Source organism: Pygocentrus nattereri, chromosome 3, assembly GCF_015220715.1.
Source record: "Pygocentrus nattereri isolate fPygNat1 chromosome 3, fPygNat1.pri, whole genome shotgun sequence".
In the NCBI taxonomy this organism is placed as follows: domain Eukaryota; kingdom Metazoa; phylum Chordata; class Actinopteri; order Characiformes; family Serrasalmidae; genus Pygocentrus; species Pygocentrus nattereri.
The window spans coordinates 11,713,682-11,734,373 of record NC_051213.1 but is presented as its reverse complement, the minus strand read 5'-3'; the positions used below and the strand labels follow the sequence as shown (position 1 = coordinate 11,734,373).

The window sequence follows — 20,692 nt, the reverse complement described above, 5'->3', positions numbered from 1 at the left end:
ATCAGATTTGACTTCTAGTTTTAAAACCTGCAATGATGAAACTTCTAAGTGTAAAGTGCGAGTGAGATAATAGCAGGCAGAGACAACCTGAACGCCCTTTTCCAGCACCTGCTGAAGCCTGTTCCTCATCTACAAACATTCCATATCAATGGAGCCAGCTTGTTGTGATTAAGTTCATATGGACTTTTCCCCAAAGCAGCTCTGCAGATATTGCACCATAGTTTGTTTCTTTCTTCAGAGCCGCATCGCATTTACCTCTGAACCCCGGTCTGTGTAACTTTTGATTAGTTAGGATGTTTCTGCTTGAAAGTTTTAAAGCTATATGCATCATAATCAGCCACACTCTCAAGGGACAAGCACATTTATTCAGACGCTCGCTGTTTGTAGGTAAAAATATGATGCAACCCCCACACCCTTTGCCATCTTCTCCTCAGTGCAGTTTGTGCACTCTGTGTATACACTCTACCACCTTCATAAAGGAACCGAGGGCATGTTGTATCATACACACTATAATAGTTTATAGTTTTACCTAAGTGAGTGGCCTTTCACAGATCATGCTGCAGGCAAAGCAGTGTCTTTAAATGCTCTTAGACTGTGAGGTTCTCTCAGTGCTTGAGTAAGAGCTGCTAGAGGCCTTTTATGCCTTTCATTACCACAACCTGTCAAAGTTCTTTTGGTCCATCACTAGCAACAGGTTGTTTTTTATGTATAAAGCATTGCATGAGCATGGAAACCAGCTGAAATCATTATGATGAGCTTTGTTGATGTTTCAGGTATTCATACTAGTTTATTCAGTAGCAATACAGCAGTGGAATGTTAGTGGATGTATCCACAGCTGCAGCAACATTTCTGGGGATTTAAAGACTTAAACTTTATTAGACGCATCTAGCTTGTCGGTCCACCTTGTAGATGTACAGTTAAAGATGACAGCTTCTTTGCAATTTTTTAGAAGGGACCCTTCATCAGTGGTCAGTTTCTATTTTTGGTTGGAGGACTCTTCTTAACCTGCCAATTATACTGAAACATGTATCACCACCACACCACTACCACGTCGGTGTCACTGCTTTCCTAAGAATGGTGCACCACTCAAATAACATCTGGTCACGTGGTGGTCACGTGGTGGTCACGTGGTGGTCGCCTTCCACTGATAGATGGAATAGAGGTGAGCTGATAAGTCATGATGCAACAGATGAGCTATAGTGAGTAATTGTAAACCTAAAAAAAGTACAGCTAGAGGTGTTTCTGATAATATGGCCAATGAGTGTTGCTGCACGGCAGCTGATAAAGTGTGAGTGCCTTAGAAGTAGAATAAATCAACATTAAATATGAATTCCAAAACATTTTCAAAATGTCTATAAAGAAATAGTTAAGGTGAAGACAAAGTCATTCAGAGTGGTTTAATGTGACTGTAGAGAAACATGCACAGTCAGACTGGTTCATAAAAACAAAAAAACAAAAAAAAACAGACATTTGAAGCATTTAAACTCTGTTAAAAGCTACTTAAAAAACAACTATTTTATCATTATCAACATTACGTAAACATGTAGTTTTACTCTGTACTTCACAGGTGGTTTTGTATTAATATATATATATATATATATATATATATATATATATATATATATATATATATACACATATATATATCTACACAAAATAGTAACATTACAAGAGAAGGCAAAAACACTCTTACCTTTCACTGTAAGTCAATGTAAAGAGATTTTATTCCAGATGATAGAGCATTTCTATTGGTCCATTCATCATTAAATTTTCACAAAAATGATGTAGAAAACTAGAAATTGACAAAAATGGAGATACGTGGCCTGTATGCATTATAGATGTAAATATTTATCACAGAAGAACACTGAAATATAAATATCACAGCTATCGAAGTACAGAAATTTTGGAAAAACTCATTTTAAATGGTGGAAATCCCCTTTAATACCGTAACTGTAATAACTGTGCCATCTGAGACATTTTCCTACTGGCTCCACTAGGATTTCCCATCTGCACAGTTTTTGGTTTTCCTTTGTGAACACAGGTGTCGAATGATGTAACCCAGGTCTAAAAGTGCAGAGTGGACTGTAGGGCTGGAGCCGAGAGACACTGCACTACAGAGGCAGGTACATGGTTACAGGCATTTGAACTGAACTGCTCCGCTCCGGACAAGCTTTACTGAACTCTGACTAAAGTCCTGTTCAAATCTAAACACTGAGGTTGGAGTTCAGATTAACTACTTCATAACAACAAATCTCCAGTTTAAAATTCTAGCAACTGAGCTGGACTATGTTTCTTATAGCTTATTAAAAGTAGGGAGGCCGGGATGGACAACAGATTTACCACTAGAGCTAATGTTGGATCAACTACTTGACAAACAAACTACACAAAATCTATCCCAACAGAATGACCCTGAACTGAAACTGCATTTTGACAAAATGAGCTTTTCACTAGCATTTCTTACTAGGTTGAAACGGCAGTGTTGTGAGTGGGCAGTGTTCTTATCTAGTGACAGATGCCACAAAATCAAATTTTAGGCAGATCAGGGATCAATTAGTTATCTGTTCATTTAAAAACTCTATATATATATATATATATATATATATATATATTTCTTCAAGCTATAGAAGCACCATTGGTTTAACCGTAAGAACTGTTACATCATGAAATCAATCGTTTATTGGCTTTAGTCCTGAGAGCTCTGATCCTGGAATATGCATGGTTGCTGGGAAGAACTCTCCAGTGGCCTTCTGCTTTATACAAATAGGCTGGGTCAAACCACTCTGTGTCCACAAATGGTAATGTGGCTCCTCTAAGCACCTGAAAATGATGCTACTCGAAGACTTTTAGGCCTTTATGGCATGAACACAACCAAATTCTTGATATCAGTCGTAGGCAGTCATGTGGGCTGCAACTTTGCGGAAGAGTGAACATATGGGACTCCACTATCTCACATTAACACTGTGACATTTGAAAACAAAGCTCTTTTTATTATATCCACAGTTTAGATCAAGACCCAGTGACCAGTGCACCAGTGACCCATATTGAATGAATGGACATGAGCTAGGATCAATGCTGTGACCTTCACTTTACTATCAGTTGGAAATGCTCTGGAATACAATGGTGTAGCTTGGCTTGACTAAGGAACAACACTCTGTTGATTTGTGATACAATTTCATTGTAAGTTTACATCAGTATCTCACATAACAGGCCCGCTTAAAGAATGAACCAACATGCTAGTTTAGAACGGGCCATTAATGTCTTGGGTCTGACTGAAGATCGTCAGTGTAGCCTTTTTGGTGTGACTGAAGACCAGAAATATGCTCGTCTTCCCTAACTGATCAGTATCATTCTAGGATTTCACTATATAAAACCAATAAAACACTATCCTAGGCCTTTGTTGTGATTGAGGAATAACACTCTGCTCATTTTAAACAACTTGATCAGTAACAGTCCCAAGAATAAACCAAACTATTAGTTCAAAATGGTTGGGGCTTTAACGTCTTTGGTTTGACTGAAAACTGGCAATGTAGCCTTTTAAAACAAGCATACCCCTTTTGGTGTGATTTAGGACCCAAAATGCGGTGATCTTCACCACCTGATCTGTATCATTCTACGATTTCAGTATCTCAAAAATAACACTGTCCCATCTAAAAACAAACAAAAAACAATATAGGCCTTTGGTGTAATTAAGAAACAGCACTGTTCTGATCTTCATTAACTTGATCTGTATCGTTGTAGGTTCTCAAGAGTATCTCACACAACAGTCCCTTCTATAGAACAAAGTAATCTATTAGTTTAGCATGGTCTGCAGTGCACAGGTTCTTTGGTGTGATTGAGGACCACCAGTGTAGCCTTCCAAAACAAGTGTACCCCTTTTTGATATGAGTGATGTGCTGATCTACACCAAATAACCAGTTTCATCCTAGGATTTCAGTACATCACATGAACAATATTCGCAGTGTTTTCTGCATCAGTCTAAACTGGTCTGCAGTGTACAGGCTCTCCAGTGTGATTGAGGACCATCGGTGTAGCCTTCTAAATAAGTGTACCCCTTTTTGTTTTTTAGTGATGACCAGAAATGTGCTGATCTTCACCAAATGATTGGTTTCATTAGTATCTCATTAACATAACGTTTCCTGCAAAAACAATAAACAAACCAAAAAAGCATCCTAGGCCTTTGGTGTGACTGAGGCATCAAATGATGAGTATCATAGTTGTATATACACTGTAGTACCTCTCAGAACAAGCCAACCTCTCAGTTTAAATTGGTCTGGAACGTACAGGTGAAAAGAAACTGTTTGATTGAACAGTGGCAATGCAGCCTTTTAAAACAAGCAAACTTCTTTTGATGTGAAGGAGGACCTAAAACATGGGGATCTTCACCATCTGATCAGTATGATCCTACTAAAAATCAATCAAACAGAAAATACCATGAGCCTTTAGTGCGATTAAGGAACAATACTGTGATCTTCATCTAATTAGTGCCATTGTATGTTCTCATCAGTATCTCACAGAATAGTCCCATCTACAGAACCAACCAACCCATCAGTTTAAAGTGGTCTGCAGTGCACAGACTCCTTGAGTTTGATTGAGGACCATCAGTGTAGACTTCTAAAACAAGTGTACCCCTTTTTGGTGTGAGTGTCCCAACTACAGAACCAACCTCTTCACAGGTGAAGAGACCCCTAGAAAAAAAACCCTTTTAGTGTGACGCTGGTCAGTTTCACTGCATGCTCTCAGGATCTGACAGCACTGTCCCAACAGGGTCCTCCACTCGGACGCCTTGCAGGTCACGGGTGAGGAGAAAAGCTCTGGAGAGTCTTTGTCTCCTGGGTGTTCACGCGCTGTGGAGGTGGCCCGGCCGCAGCGTGTAGTTCTGTCCGTCGTTGTTGTCCCAGAACTCCGCCCCTCCGCCCCTCAGGTACAGAGCGAAGTGCACGGCGGCGCCGGACTCGGGAGGCGGGGGCGCGCACACAGTGAAGGCGAACCTCTCTCTGTCGGGCACCAGCGAGTGCACGGGCACGGCGCGCGCGTCCACGTACGACTGCCACTCGTCCAGCGTGTACCTCACGCCTACTTCTTTCTCGCGCTCCCCCGCGTCCGCAGCGACCCGTATGGTCCCGTGCACGCGCCCACAGCTGATGGCGACCCTCTCTAGCGCAAGGCCGCAGTGCCGCACGCGCGCCTCCACCTCCCCGCCGTCCTCCGCGATCCTCAAGGCGGGCGCGAGCGGCGAGCCCGTGAGATGCAGAGGCACGCGCGGCTCCTCCGCGGCGCTGAAGTGCTTCACGCTGGCCAAGTTAAGGCCGAGCGCGTCCGCGAACCGCACGCGCTTCCTGCAGCCGTGCGAGAGCGCGCGGAGGAGCGTGTTCGCGTGCTCCGGGTACGCCGGCAGGGACTTGGCGCGCCGCCGGTCCCACGCCTGCGCGAGCTCGAGCTCTGTGGGAGAGAGGTCGTCGTCCGCTGCGGTGTCCACGCCGTTCTCCTGCCAGGTGGACATCACGGCCGTGAGTGCAGTGAGTGGAGCTGAGCGTGGAGTTAGGCTCGTGGGGGTTAGACACCCGGGTGGACACGCCCACGGCCAAGAGGAGGACACCCCACAACTGGGCCGGTGCTTCTGTCTTTCCCCCTAAACTCAAACCCCGCGGCGCCACCTGCGCTACGAACAGGTGAACTACATATAAACCTGAACTACAAACCAGTCCGAGCGCAGCGCACCGAGATACTTCTACACACTTCAAATGACGGTTCTTCAAGGGTTCTCTAGTAAAGAAAATGGTTCTATAGAGAACCATAAACACTCAAAGAACACTTTGCATGATTAAAGGGTCCTTTGCGCTGTGAAAGGGTTCTTCAGATTGATGGAGAACAGAGGAACTCTTTTTTGTGATATACGGAACCCTTTTCAACTATAGCATGTTCTCCATGAACCTGAAGAACACTTTGCATGATTTAAGGGTCCTTTGTGCTGTGAAAGGGTTCTTCAGATTGATGGAGAACAGAGGAACTCTTTTTTGTGATATACGGAACCCTTTTCATCTATAGCATGTTCTCCATGAACCTAAAGAACACTTTGCACGATTAAAGGGTCATTTGCGCTATGAAATGGTTCTTCAGATTGATGGCGAACAGAGGAACTCTTTTTTTGTGATATACAGAACCCTTTTCATCTACAGCATGTTCTCCATGAACCTGAAGAACACTTTGCATGATTAAAGGGTCTTTTGTACTGTGAAAAGGTTCTACAGATTGATGGATAACATACTGTAGATGAAATGAGTTCTATATAGCACCAAAAAGGGTTCCTTTGTTGTTACAAGCTTGACATTAAACCTTTTTTGGTGCTATATAGAACTCTTTTCAATAATGTTTTGTATAGAACCATCCCAACACATTCTCCATCAATCCCAAGAACCTTTTCAGGATGCAATTTGTCTTTGCTATAATCTTTGCTATTAATCATGCAAAGGGTTCTTTGAGAGTTGTTGGTTTTATATATAACCATTTTCCTTAACGAAGAACGCGTCACTTTTAAGAGTGTAGCAGAGAGCTTGTAGTGGTGAAAACTGGCACTCACCAATGTGTCCTCTGGGCTGGTCAGACACTAGAGGGCACTCCTGAGAGAGTCCTAAACGAATGGGCCCCTGTGGCACTTCAGAGCAAACCTGTGATTTTGTGAAGGGTTCTCAGCACAGATCAGCATAAAATATTTTACACTGATGTTATGTTTTTAAATGCTTCAAACTCCAGTTATATGATTTTGATATTGTTAGTGTGACCTGCTGCACTCAAGCCAGTAAGCTGATCAGCTCACCAACCAACCAGCACTCAAGCAGCGCCAACATCCTTCTGCCCAAAGCCTGTGTGCTGCGGAAAAAAACAGAATGATAAATTTACATTTTTATTGGCTTCTACTTTCTACTTTCTGCGTGTGACCACTGTTACAAAGTAGAAAAGGAGCGGAGTGGATCTTTATGGGCCGTGTTTGGGTTAAGCTTGACACCACATCACACTACATCAGTGGACTCCATCTCTGGGACTGGAGAGCTGCCTACCTGCAGAGCCCAATTCTGGTTCCGCCCTGCACTTTTTGTGTTTCCCTGCCAAAACACACCTACTTTAACTCAAGAAGGGCTTGTTCATTCACAGATTAGTTGGATCAGGTGTGTTGGGAGTAGGGCAAACATTAAAATGTGCAGGGAAGGGGGTCTTCCATGACCAGGGTTGGGAAACACTGTGTTAGGGTTAAGTAAGGGGTGGGGCAGCTTACTGGACATAGATTGGAGTAAAACTCTCCAGGAGGAGGGTTGGAGACCACTGCACTAAATGTTCAGCGTAAAGAAACTAGCACTTATTATACTTATACCACGTTTAATTCTTCCTAATCAGCCCATGTAAACATTAGCAAGTGACTTAATAGTAATACTGCATATTTCTACGATAAAGTAAACGACTCATCAGGCTACAGTGGCGAGGGCCAATCTCCATCTATTTCTCAAGGTTTTTTAGCAAACTTACTGATGTACGATGTACAGGATGGTACATGTGTTCACTCTCCGGTTCGGTTTTACCCGCCGCCTTTTCTGATTGGAAAGTGACACATGATGAGCAAAGTTTTCTTTCTGCTAAAGTTGTGGCGAAAAAGAAAAACACATTCAGTGGCAGAACGAACAGAGTCTGCGAAATCTGCGTCCTGCAGTAGGATATAATGGCCTTTTGGCCAGAATGCACCACAGGCTTCCCATTAAACTGACTGTGCAAATAAACAAACAGCGATACTACAGCACAGGAGAGGAAATCATTTCAGAGCCAGTTTAATAGGAGCCACTTCTTATTTCTACTATTATATCAAAAATGTAACTGCAAAATGGTAGACTGAATCCTCAGTGAATGGGAGTGAATGAAGCTAAACAGCTAAAAACAAAAAAATTGAAGCTTGTTTCTAACCATTTGTGTAGGACGTTCGTTTAATTTTGGAAATTATATATTTCATGACAAAAAAAGAAAGAAAGTTAATCATATCTCAAAATAGCTCACATGTTTTCCTTTTTTTTTTCAAAGAAACCAAGTTTTGGGCAGTAGGTGTTAGCATTACTGCTACTGAGTGCTGATTGGCTCTGGCACTGTTAGACAGTCCTGTAACTAAAGTTCAGAAGTGCTTAAAATATTTTAATAATGCTGAAATATTGTTTGTTTGTAAGGCAATTACTGAATTATTCTGTATAAAAATGTCTATCACCACCCATTTGGAGTCATTTTGGAGTGCCTCTAGCATTTGACAAACCCGGAAGACATCGTGGAATGGCAGTTTTCCTTATTACCAATTCCTTGATAATGCATGTCAATCCTAGTGCAGGATGAGATGTTCTTAATACTAAAGAAAGATGCCATTAGCCAACAATAATGCACACAGAGATGCTTCTACCAGAGAACCTGTAGTGAGAAGAACTGACACTGCCAGACACTAGAGGGCGCCCCTGAGGGAGACTAAAATAAACATGCTCTGTTTCTCAACACAGATCAGTTTTTGAACACTTTAAACTTCACTTATTTACCTTATTTTCACCACTATATTTTTGAGATTATGGCTGAAATATCCGGTTGGGCCTTCCGCCCGAAGACTGCTGGGATAGGCTCCAGCACCCCCCCATGACCCTGACGGAGAAGCGGCTTAGAAACTGGATGGATGGATGGATGACTGGATGGATGGATGGATGGATGGATGGATGGATGGATGGATATCCGGTTGGGGAACAGAAGTGTTGTTCATTGTTTTAGCCAAGTGATGGAATGTGTGTTATCGTTTTATGTCCCACTAAATGTCTCTCAGGTATTTCTGGGACAGCGTTTAGTTTACAGTGCTCACCTCAGCCAAGTGAACAGTATGTGAGAGACAGTAATGTTAGAAGTACAAGAACGCTGCTTTAAAGGACATATGAACGTGGATATTTACTGAGGACTTGCTTGTGGGCACATTCTTGTGTTTTAGTATGATAGGAACCGGCCAGGCTCCACCTTAAACTGGTACGGGAGCAGAGATACTCTTTAGCGTTATACTGCCACTAAAGAGATTTTAAATGTCCACCTTGGTTAAACAAAGGTTCAAAATGTAGAAACAAATAGAGATTATAAAGCACATTCTTTGCACAAGAGGAGAAATAATATTAGCCAATGTGACAAGATATTCTTAGTGCAGGAGCCAAGCTGGGCCTTGTAGAATTAAATTTCTCCAATATATCTTCTTTCCAAAACTGGAAACCTCACGCATGCCTACATGCTGTGCCAAAAAAGTTCCAAAGCATGGTTTCTGTCAGGTTGTATACCCACTTATTTTATTTTGTGTTTCTGCAAATCTGTTCTCTTGGCTACACCTCCAAGCACAGCTTCAAGATTTTAGGGGGTTATGTGAGAGTGTTTTCATCCTGTTCCCAATGTTTGGAACAGCACAATGGTCAGCCACTATGAAGGAGTAAAAATACCAGCTAATAATGGCTTGTCCTAAACTGAATGCAGCTGTCTTGATGCATTGCTCTCAGTGTTGTCTCATAAGTCAGGGCCTTAGAAAGTATTTTATATATTCAATTTGGACATGACTGGGTGCTACCATTTGAGTACTATTGTTTGAGTACTACTGCCCGAGTACTACCGTCTGAATACTGTCGTCTGAGTACTACCGTTTGAGTACTACCCTCTGAGTACTACTGAGTACGATTGTTTGAGTACTGCTGCCTGAGTACTTCTGTCTGAAGACTGTCGTCTGAGTACTACAAGTTGAGTATTGCCGCCTGAGTGCTACCTTTTGAGTACTACCCTCTGAGTACTACTGTTTGAGTACTGTTGTTTGAGTACTGCTGCCTGAGTACTTCCGTCTGAATACTGTCATCTGAGTACTACTATTTGAGTACTGCCACCTGAGTACTACTGTTTGAATACTATTGTTTTCGTACTGCTGCCTGAGTACGTCCGTCTGAATACTGTCGTCTGAGTACTACTGTTTGAGTACTACCCTCTGAGTACTACTGTTTGAATACTATTATTTGAGAACTGCTGCCTGAGTGTTACCGTTTGAGTACTACCATTTTATTCCTTTCAGAAAATTAAGTATGATATTCAAAATACAAAGACATGAGTGACCATATTGTATGTTTCCTGATTTTGAAAGAGATATTCTGTGATTTTGAAAGCTTAACTGACTGCCATTGGACTGTGGTTAAGCCCACATAGAATCTGATACACTTCTCAGTATTACATCTAGCAGTGAGGCTGTGCTACGCACTAATCTGAATAACATCCATCCATCCATTTTCTAAGCCACTTCTCCGTCAGGGTCGTGGGGGGTTGCTGGAGCCTAGCCCAGCAGTCTTCGGGCAGATCTGAATAACAGTTTTTTAAAAACAGTGAACGTGTCCTTTAGCATAGGTCAATATGAGCCGGTGATCTGCCAAGGCTGGTCAAATATGTGCTCTGTCTTATGTAACAGCTGGAACCATTTCTGTGTATTTTAGCTAAACTTCACATCTTCCCTGAGATGAAGATATATTTCAGTGTATTTAGAAAAATGATTGAAGCTGCTCAGAAATACCCACAGTGGCACTTGATCACACCTCCTCCTCATATCTGTATTACTGTGTTTTCTAAGGCACGCTGATTTAGATTTAATACAGTTTCCTGATATCAGATATTCAGTTAGAACAAATGAAAATGTTATTAGTACTTGCAAAAACGAATCAGTACACCACTCAATAAATAAACGGATACGTAGAGAATCTAATTCCAACAAATTAGTAGGAATGATATTTTAGCATGTAAGATTTCAGCTGTCAAGATCTACTAAGAATTCAAGGCTTTTATCATTGATTTTTTTTAATGGGAGGAATTTATATTTGGCATGTGTTAATTCACTTTTCACAAGTAAAAATTAAATCTGACTGTGATGAAATATGAATTGCTATGAAATGCCTATCAGCTAAACTGAATAGTTACATTTTTCAAATCTAATTCTCATTTAAAATGAAAAGATTTTGCTGTAAGATTTACTACATCTGTACTACATCTGAACAAGTAAAAAAAATCTCCCAGCTAGGAATTTAATATGAACATGTAATATTAATTATTAAACTGCAATATTAAATATGAACCTGTACTAATTTTGCATTTAATTTTACAATAAAAAAAAATCATTCATACAAGTAAGATTGCTTCTCCCATTAAAATTGACAACTAAAATTCTACATGCTAGAGTATTATTCCTATTTATATAACTCGCATGGTAATGCTTTTTTTTAACATCATATTTCATTTTCTGGAATTGTCAATAACAGCCTTATGTTCAAGTTGAATTTCTGGTTTCAGGAAACTGCAGCTGAAAAGTTAAAATGACTTGCCCTGTTTTACTAATGTACTTTTTTTTTTTAACTTACAAATGTCCAAATACTTCATAAATCATTTTTATTGGTTCCCTTGTCTATGGACAACCAGCAGATGGCAGTGATAAAACACATCCGAGAAACCGCTCACTCTCACCCGCTCACTCTCACCCGCTCACTCTCACCCGCTCACTCTGGCACAGAGCAGTGTGTCATCAAATGTTGATCAATCACCTTGAAGCCCAACTAAAGAATGGTGAGGGTCAGACAATATAGGCACATGTCAATGTCCAGGTCAAATATCAAACATGCATAAACACTAATAAGCAAACTTGCTTAATAAGTTAGGCCAAAAACAACATTTAATTACACAGGGTTGTTCATACTCAGTTTATTTTTAATGTGATTAAACAAAGCTGTGCATTGGTTTAAAAAAAAAAAAAAAAAAAAAAAAAAACTGGACATGACTCATGGACAAACAACTCTGTTGAGTTCGCTAACAGTCATTTCAGTGATTAAGGCCACAATCTGAAATCACTTTGATTGCCAGCTTTTAATAGGCAAATGCTAATAGGCAGCGCTCCACACTGTAGCCAATGAAACCATATAATACAGATATTGACCGTTAGATCAAGAAAAGGCCATAATATTGTTCTTGACTGGAGCTTTTATATCACAACAGTAAATTTAAGCATGTATTATATGACTTCTTCATGAATCATTTGCCTGTAACTTTTGCATTTGTACTTGTGTTTGTCTCTTTTGAGTGGGCAACAGCAAATTACACTACTTACATTCAGTGGTCTAAAATGGAATGTCTCAGCACCATATACAGAGATACAGCAGAGCTTCTTCTGAACACCGAGCATGTTGCTTGCTGAGTTTCTGTGATTCAACTCTGCGAGCAAATGTGTAGTGCCTGGGGTCCCTTGAACTGGAATTGGAAACCATTGTATGGTCACAGATCAATGTTACGATGCCACAACAAACAGAGACATCCAGCAGCTCCCCAAAACTCGGTACACGTTCTGTAATAGCACTGTCAGTGGTACAACAAGACTGCAGAATGATCGAAGATATTAGCATCGTGAACCAATGAGACATTCTGCGGAATTCTGATGTAATATTATGTAATATTAATAAAAAAAAGCAGTGATTTTGATTAGGGCTGCACAATATGGGCAAGATACCAGGACTGTGATTGCATTATAATATGCCTTGCAATATAATTAAAACATATTGGTCAATCAATCAACGTGACACAGTTAAGGATCATGATCTTGAAAAAAGAATAATAATTGACCTGTTGGACTGTGTGAATACCTTAGTTCATCAAAACATCTATGGAAACACTCATCAGATACTCACAGCACACAGAAAGTTCAGGTTAATTTTGCATACTGTAGCGTTCTGCAATGTCGTAATATTGTGAAAGTCAACCAACGATTAACAAACCTTATATAGTGCAGTCCTAGGCTCTATCAAACTGATATTCTTGTAAAGCAAAAACTTGGCCTTTAAAGAGCAACTACATCTATTTTTCAAAACTTTGATATAATTCAGTTGTTCAGAGGTAAACAAAGTCATCTGCTGTACAATAGTGCATTGTGCAGAAACTGTTTTCTTCATAGTGGTGGTGATAGGAACCAGAGGTCACACTAATACATATATATGAATGTTTTAAGTCAAAGGCTAATCTCAAACCATTATAAAACAACATTTCAGCTATCAGGTATTTGTAACCATTTCTTACAGTAAATGAAACTGACTTGGTATATGTCTTAATCTAAATCAATGGAATTCCCCTTTAAAGTGCTAACGATGCAGCTGCATGTGCTTTGTGTTTTATGAATGAATCAGCACTTGGGCTGTCTACAAGATTCTTCTCTAAAGTTCTTCTAAATTCATTTGCCCGATTCCCTCTTCTAAAGCTTCTACATTTGGTGATATTGAACATGAACCACCAAATTTAACTTTAAGCCCCTCCCACACCTGCTGCATATGATTATACCAAAGACAGCAATAACTATTAATTACTTCTACACAATAACAAATCAGACAGTAAAGCTAGATATCAGTTTTGCACATTTATAAAGTCTATAGTAGATCTAAAAAAAAAAAAAAAAAGGTCACAGGTGAATGAATTTTCTCTAAATATCAATATTCAAATTCTGTGGGATAAATGAGAGACATACACAGTGTGTCACTTACAAAAAGAGCCTTCATTAGTCATTAACTGTGACTGGAGAAAATCACAAACCCTGAAATGTATTATTGGTGCCGTAGTTCAGCATATATGCTGGGTAAAGGGGATAAACCAGTGGGAGAGAATGCCAACAGTCCACTGAAGAAGAGCCTGAGGGTCCGTCATGCCTCCTCTGCTCTATATATACGGTACATCAACATCACGATGGCTGCAGCGAGGGCAGGTATCAACCAGTTGGACCACCAGCTTCAATAAGACACAAAACATAGAGTCATTGACTTTAATTAGAATAATGAATGACGAGAACGCTCTCCTTGCACACTTTTAAAAATGAAGGTTCTGAAAAGGTTCTTTAGCGTGACGCCAATGAAGAGCAACTTCAGTTCCCTAAAGAACTTTTCAATGGTTGGTTCTTAAAACAGTTTTCATAAGGAACATGCAGCAAGTGTGAACAGCATTAACAACATTAACCCTCTACTGCATTCATTATTATTGAACACGATTTTTTTGTAAAGTGGGATGTTTGGTAAATTGTTGGCAACATGCACAATCATACCACAGTACTATAAAATCTAAAAAAAAAAAAAAAAAAAAACATCTGAAAACATCCTTTTATTGATGAGACAAAAAAATCCAACTTATACTGTACGACCCGATTTTTTCAAATCTAGGAAATTATTCCATAATTTCAGTTGGTATTTGGAATGTACCAAGTAAAAGACTGTTATTCAACAATTAAATAGGAAAACACAGTTCATGTGTTACTGTTTTTTTTCATTAAAACTGAGAAACTTTAACTTAAAAACTTAAAAAACAAAGATTCAATTCTAATTTCAGCCTGACTGAAATTTTGTGAATGATACTGATATCAAATGTAAGGAGCTAATTATATACAAATAATATATAATTATAATATAACTAATAGCTGATATAATTTTATGTTTATATATTCTTTTTATACTCCAGTAGTTAAACAGTGCTTTAGTGAATGAGTTGATTGTCATTCTGTTGTTCAACTCAAATAAACAACATAAACTCCCAGCATATAAATAAGTAATGCAAGTACTGTAGCACTGAAGCTGGAGCTTCCCAGGATTAGTCACGGTTTCTGCTAACTGCCTCTTACTTCTGTTGTTCTTAATTAGTTTTCCTTATAATGTTTGCATTTGTTACGTTAGGCTGTGTTCAGACTGCTGGAAAATCAGATTGGTTTCTCAAATCAGGTCCTTTGAGACGACTGTCCGCACTGTTATTTGTGAGTGATCTGATTGGATGTACGTTTCCAGACGTCACCAGCCTCTCTGCTTGGGTTGCTGCGGTAATAACGTAGGCGTCAATAACTACATAGCTATACTGGTGACATGGATTTCATACATGGATGCAGGAGAGATGGAGGTGCCTCATCTCACCCTCCAAACTCTTCAAGATTCTTTAACATAAGCCTGAATCTTTGGTGCTCTTTTTAAATCTCAGTGATTCTGGTCGTCTCTGGTCGATTCTTTCGTCATTCTGGATTTGACACTGTCTGGACGCAGAAGACACTCTGAAATCTGATTTTACCGGCCAGAGCATCCAGGCTGAGCCGCATGTGTAAAAATTCAACTGGAATCGCATGTCAAACCAGATTTGCAAAAATTGTATTTTCGTGTATTTTTTTTTGCTGTCTGGACCATCAAAAATCAATTTGGATACAAACTGGATATGCCACATATCAGATTTGGGCCAGCAGTCTGAACAAGGCCTTATTCTCATGTTAAATGTCAGAAGTGGATAAATGTGACATGTTTTCATGATTCTAACCATGTTTGAGTATTTTTTTTTAAGTAAGGCATAATACAGGACAGCCAATCAGAACAAAGTACATTTACATACGTCAGTCTAAAAGGCACAATAAACAGCTGTTCAACTCTAGGGGATAAAGAAAGGCTGGAAGATGGTTATGTACATTTTTTTGGTACATCAAACCACACAAATGTCACAACTAGACCTCAAGAAACAAAAATGTAAATAAGAAAAATGTAGAATATGGGACCTTCAAACTTTGAAGTTGGATCTAACCCTGAATTCCCGGTCTCACAATGGTGGATCACTCATAACCAGGCTGTTCCAACACAGCGACTTATGCTGCACCCCTGACCTGCTTCAGGGCTGGTTCAGTGTGGGACCTGTGTCAGGTAACTTTGTGATTTCTTTGAGGCCAATCACATGAAAAATGTTGCTTTTTAGTGAAAAACACATGGATATCAAGAACATAAGGTCATTATCACTCCAATAAGCACCAACACGGTGGCAGCTTTTTACTATTATAAATAATTTACATAGTATATTTACGTAGTAAGATTTGTTGCTTAGCCGGCTCATCTTAAGCTTAGTTCAGTTTAAGTCGCAATTCTTTCGTTCTTTCATCATTTTTATTTTTACCTGGCTACATCACCACAGAAACCTATGCAACTTCTGAGTGAGGTGGATTCCTTTGGTCCTTTTGGAGCTTTTTTTTCTTTGTGACATTACATCAATTTCAAGAATATGAAGCACTTTTTACTCCAATAAGAACTAACACAGTGGAAATTGTGACAGTGGTGCTTTTTACCATTATAAAATCTTTGCCGATGCCAATAATACCATGGATTATCAATTTCGGCAGATGTTATCAGTTAACGGATATCAGTGAGGTGTTAATACCAGTTCAAGTTCTCTCACAGAACCATACGTCCAAGCCAAGAACCATTCAAGAATCACGCATAAGCATGAATACCAGCTTCTGCTAAAACGGGAAGAAACCACTTATTGTGAATGCAGGTCAGCATGTCAATAAATACAAATGAAACAATGACTCGGCATTGTCCATCACAAAAGAGGAAACGTAGAGAATAAACTGGCATATTGGTGGGTGTCACTTCGAGTCAACCAAGAGTCACTGATAACCCAGCAATACTGCATAGTCATAAGTCTCATGACTTATTTCACTTAAAAGCCGAGGCTAAAATTTTCTAGCAAGGGGAAAAGCACAGTTCAAGCTTACCTTGTGGTTTCATGAACTGTTGTTACAAGTGACTCCTAAAGAAAGGAGGAAACAGAAAGAAAATATGGGTAAACATAGGGATTATTTAGCACTAATCCTAACACAATCCTGGTTCTAGAGTCACTCCTGTGTGGTCAATTTTAGTGCGTTTCATCCTCCAACATCCATTCTAAACCCATAAAGGGCTCGAGAGTCGAGTCAAGTGAAAGCAAGGAATGCAAACTGTGCATTTCATTCTGAATAGATAACTGATCTGTATGATGCAGCTGTACATCTCTTTCCATACACATCATATTTGTAACGCAGCTGTGCATATTATTCATGTCTACATCTACATACATGTATCCACAATACAACTGTACATAAACTTTTAATTTTGATAGTGATATTGTCTTGTGCACCTACACCTGGAAAATAAAGTGTGGTGGTACTCTAAGGCAACTAGTGGGAAAGACTTATTTACTGGGAAAAGTTTTATTTAAAATGTTTTACATTTATCAAGGAAAAAGTGAAGAAAATCTGTTACACACCGGTATTTTGTTAATCTTATGTCGGTCATCCTGGAGGGGAGAGAAGGAGAGAGAGAGAGAGAGAGAGAGAGAGAGTGAGCAAGCGTGGGTGTTGTTGACACAGACACAGAGTCAATGCCATTGGTCACTAAATGTCCTTCATCTGCTTTACTGATGTTCCACATGATGCTCTCACAGTTTCACGACTACAACTCCTCACCCCGATTCAAAAAAATTTGGGACAGTATGTGAAATGCAAATTAACAACGGAAAGCAGCGTTTTGTAAATCTACTTTGGCCTGTATTTAAACAAAAACAGTGCAAATACAAAATATGTAACATTTTACCTCATCAACTTCATGGTTTTATTTTTTATATATAAATATATACTCTTTTTGAAACTGATGCCTGCAGTCCATTCCAAAAACGTTGGGACTCAATTTAAGACTAGAAATGCTGCTGACTTCTCTGGGCTCTAGCTCATCTGAAATGGGTGCTGTGGTCTGACAAGTCAACCTTTCGGAAATCATGTTCTCTGAGTAAAAAAAGGAAAAAGATTATGCAAGCAACAATCTGGATGAAGTTTAAAAGCCAGGGTCGGTCATGCTGTGGGAGAGTATTGGTGCCCATAACTCGCATATCACAATTATTAAGGAGATGTAGCAGTGATAAACATGCCTGTGTCCCATCGTTTTAGAGCATGTTGCAAAATTGGAATGCGCATGTAAGTATAAAAAGAATAAAAGTTCATAATTTTGTGTCTTTGTGCTGTTTTTAAACAGCACAGATCCACAAGATGTCCTAACCACTGCTTTCTGCTATTATTAACATTCCACATACATGTCCCAGCTGATTTGGTATTGAGGTTAAACATATCATCATGTTTAATTCAGTCATAGCACGCAACAGAGTATTACACTCAACCCAGTAGGCCCAATAAAATGGATGGATGGATTCCAGGTACCACCTCAATCCCTACAGGTCATGAGAAACATCTGGCATGGCACAAGCTGCAAAATGCCTCTCGCCACACGCAAACATTTGTGTAGTCTAGCAGCACGAACCGTAATCTTCAGCATTGAGAAGGTCAAGGCTCATTCTAGTTTATGCAAGAGGATGGAGGACACAGAAATGGTCTAGCTGAGTGAGAATCAGTTATGAACTCATGATTCACTGTGTTTGCACCAGAACTTGGTAACAGGATGATGTGTTATTGTTCTATGTATATCACAAGTATCGCCAGTACATCTATAACACTGACTGAAAAAATCAATTATAGAGAGTCTAAACAATACTAGCCAGTGTATAGTAACATAGTAACAAGTAGCACATGGAATATCAGCACATCTTTTCTTAATGTTTTTATTTATTTGTTTTTACCTATTTTTTTTGTCTCTTTTCATTACTAAAGATTATAAATTATATTATACAGTTATCTGACACAATCCATACACAAATCATTGTGCATCATGAAAATATCTTGAAGTATCTTGATATTATTTTTATGTCCTCCTGCCTTAGTTTGCACATTTACTGTGAGCCACGTCTTTGTCACTTATTACTTATAATGCAGTACAGCGATCTACAATCCAGCATCAGACCTGTGACACTGAGGAAAGAAGACCGACTCACTGGATGCAGCTCTCCTATAAGCAAGGTGCTGGCCATCTCTCTCGCATCTGTTGAGTGTCCCACATCCTCAAAGCTCTCTGTGGCGTCTCCTCCTGCCTGTTCCCGCAGCACCTCCTCTCCACCTGGGTGCTGAGAAGCCACACATCCTCTCAACCATTATTGACTGAGCTACTGATACAATAATCATCTGGAGGATCATTCTGATCATAAACCAGCCTTATCTTTACTGATGTTGGGGGGCGGGGGTAACTTTTTAGTAAGGGTGGGTGTTGTTGACAGAGACACAGGGTCAAAGCCAGTGGTCAATACTGTCCAAATACAAAGAACTCCAAAATGGTAACTTTACTGAAGAAGAGGTTGAAGGAGACGGCGAAAACATTTCTGAATTTGAATGCAAGTTAATGTAAACAGAGTTTATTGCAAGCAATTTCAGATTCTATTGGTCCTTTCATCATGAAATTCATGCAAAATGTAAAGGGCAGCTGCTGAGTTCAAATGAAGTACAATAAAAACTCAAATTTTTATATTTTTATTAATTTTTTTTTTTTGGACAGTGGCAATATGTAATATTCTAAAGAAACACCCAGTATTAATATATGCATTCATATATACGTGTGGAGGGTCTAAAGTTACACTGATTGTGCATTAAGCGTTCTGTGATTTTGTTATATTTAAACATGCTCTCCTTTAGGATAACAGCACAAGCGTTTTAAAGACGGTTACATTATTTACTCAAAGCCATTTAACAGGTGGTAAATGAGTGGGAATCTTTTGATTTATGTATCCATGTGGAGTCATATTTACTGCACTCCTCAGCTTGGGAAAATCAGTGCTTCTAACAGCTTTGCCTCATGTTGTTCCTATGACAAATGCACCATCTAGACTGTTAAAGAAGTGATGCTTTAGGCTCAGGCTGACCTGGACTGTAGTGTTATATCCTGAAAATAAAGCACACATCAGTTCATTAAAGGGCTGCTGTGGTCTGCTCGGTATGATACGTGCCTTAAAGCACGCAGAAGCAGCCGGGCCTTCACCTCCAATGAACTCTGCCATATAAGAGATAAGTGGCCAACCATCTCCTAGGACTCTCTGATGAACAGGATCATAAACCAATAGCAGGTGACCTCCCATTCCCCAACTAAATACCCCCTCAGATTTAAAGTAAAGCAGCCTTAACGACTTGGGCACTTAGGGGGCTCAGAGTCTAACAGGGAAGAAGTATAAACGTCCAGACAGCAGCAGCAGCAAGGCTGAATGTGAGCGACAAACCCGGTCACAGCTGTGTTAACGCCACAGTAGCAAGGCCTCATTAGTGCACCATTACAGACATTGCACAGGTGTGACCACACATGGGCTTCTGGTGAATGATCGTCGGCGCTTAAAGGCTTAAAGGCGTGACAGAGACGTGGAAAAACGAAGCTGGAGTCGGCGTCTTGTTCGAAATTCGCCGTTCCACCTTAAATGGTTGCAGCGGTTTATGGAGTCTTCACGCGACAGAGTGGCCAGAGTGTAACTGCTGCTCCATTTAAGGCGGAACGGCGAAATTCGAACAAGACGCCAGCGAATAGGAGCCCAACTTCAGCCTCGTAGTGGAAAAGGCATCTTAGTGAAATTACAGCTCACAGACGGTCACCTACCTCCTCTAGGAACTTGGTGACATCGTACACTTTGTAGTTGACGATGATCCATGTACTTTTGAAGGAGTTGTGCTCCTCCACTTCGGACAAGCGGTAATATTTCACAGTTTTCTCGTCCGATCCCTTTTCCTCCATTTGGTTTCCTTCTGGTTCGCGTGTCGCTGTGGAGTTGGGCTGCATTGCCGACCTAGCAGGACATTAGAAAGTTCTGCAATCGTAGCTACACAGCTCGACAACTCCTCCAGCGTCCAGTTACAATTGTAGTTCCTGTCATCGCCAAGGCCCACCCCTACCCGCCTGCTCTCGCTCTGATTGGACAG

The 20,692-nt window shown here is 40.1% G+C and overlaps 2 protein-coding genes across 2 annotated transcripts; both read right to left on the bottom strand.

The window, feature by feature from the left end:
- Positions 1-2,947: 2,947 nt before the first annotated feature.
- Positions 2,948-7,545, bottom strand: ppp1r3g (protein phosphatase 1 regulatory subunit 3G). The gene is made up of 2 exons (XM_017703772.2): positions 7,519-7,545; positions 2,948-5,629 (listed from the first exon to the last, which is right to left on the bottom strand). Exons 1-2 carry the CDS (start codon positions 7,543-7,545, stop codon positions 4,838-4,840), a joined length of 819 nt encoding a protein of 272 aa, XP_017559261.1. The 3' UTR covers positions 2,948-4,837.
- Positions 7,546-13,567: 6,022 nt separating this feature from the next.
- LOC108431496 (cytochrome b5) lies at positions 13,568-20,642 on the bottom strand. Its single transcript, XM_017704702.2, has 5 exons — positions 20,373-20,642; positions 18,736-18,864; positions 17,125-17,154; positions 16,595-16,629; positions 13,568-13,818 (listed from the first exon to the last, which is right to left on the bottom strand). The coding sequence occupies exons 1-5, from the start codon at positions 20,550-20,552 to the stop codon at positions 13,734-13,736; spliced, it is 459 nt and encodes a 152-aa protein (XP_017560191.1). The 5' UTR covers positions 20,553-20,642; the 3' UTR covers positions 13,568-13,733.
- Between the last annotated feature and the right edge of the window lie 50 nt (positions 20,643-20,692).

Excerpts from the sequence above, each read along its gene's own strand:
- ppp1r3g (XM_017703772.2), bottom strand. The coding sequence starts at position 7,545 with ATGTACCATCCTGTACATCGTACATCA. Across the intron at positions 5,630-7,518 it reads ATCCTGTACATCGTACATCA|GGGGAAAGACAGAAGCACCG; the intron begins GTAAGTTTGCTA and ends GTTTGAGTTTAG.
- LOC108431496 (XM_017704702.2), bottom strand. The coding sequence starts at position 20,552 with ATGCAGCCCAACTCCACAGCGACACGCGAACCAGAAGGAAACCAAATG. Across the intron at positions 18,865-20,372 it reads TCACCAAGTTCCTAGAGGAG|CACCCAGGTGGAGAGGAGGT; the intron begins GTAGGTGACCGT and ends GTGGCTTCTCAG. Across the intron at positions 13,819-16,594 it reads ACAGTTCATGAAACCACAAG|CTGGTGGTCCAACTGGTTGA; the intron begins GTAAGCTTGAAC and ends GTCTTATTGAAG.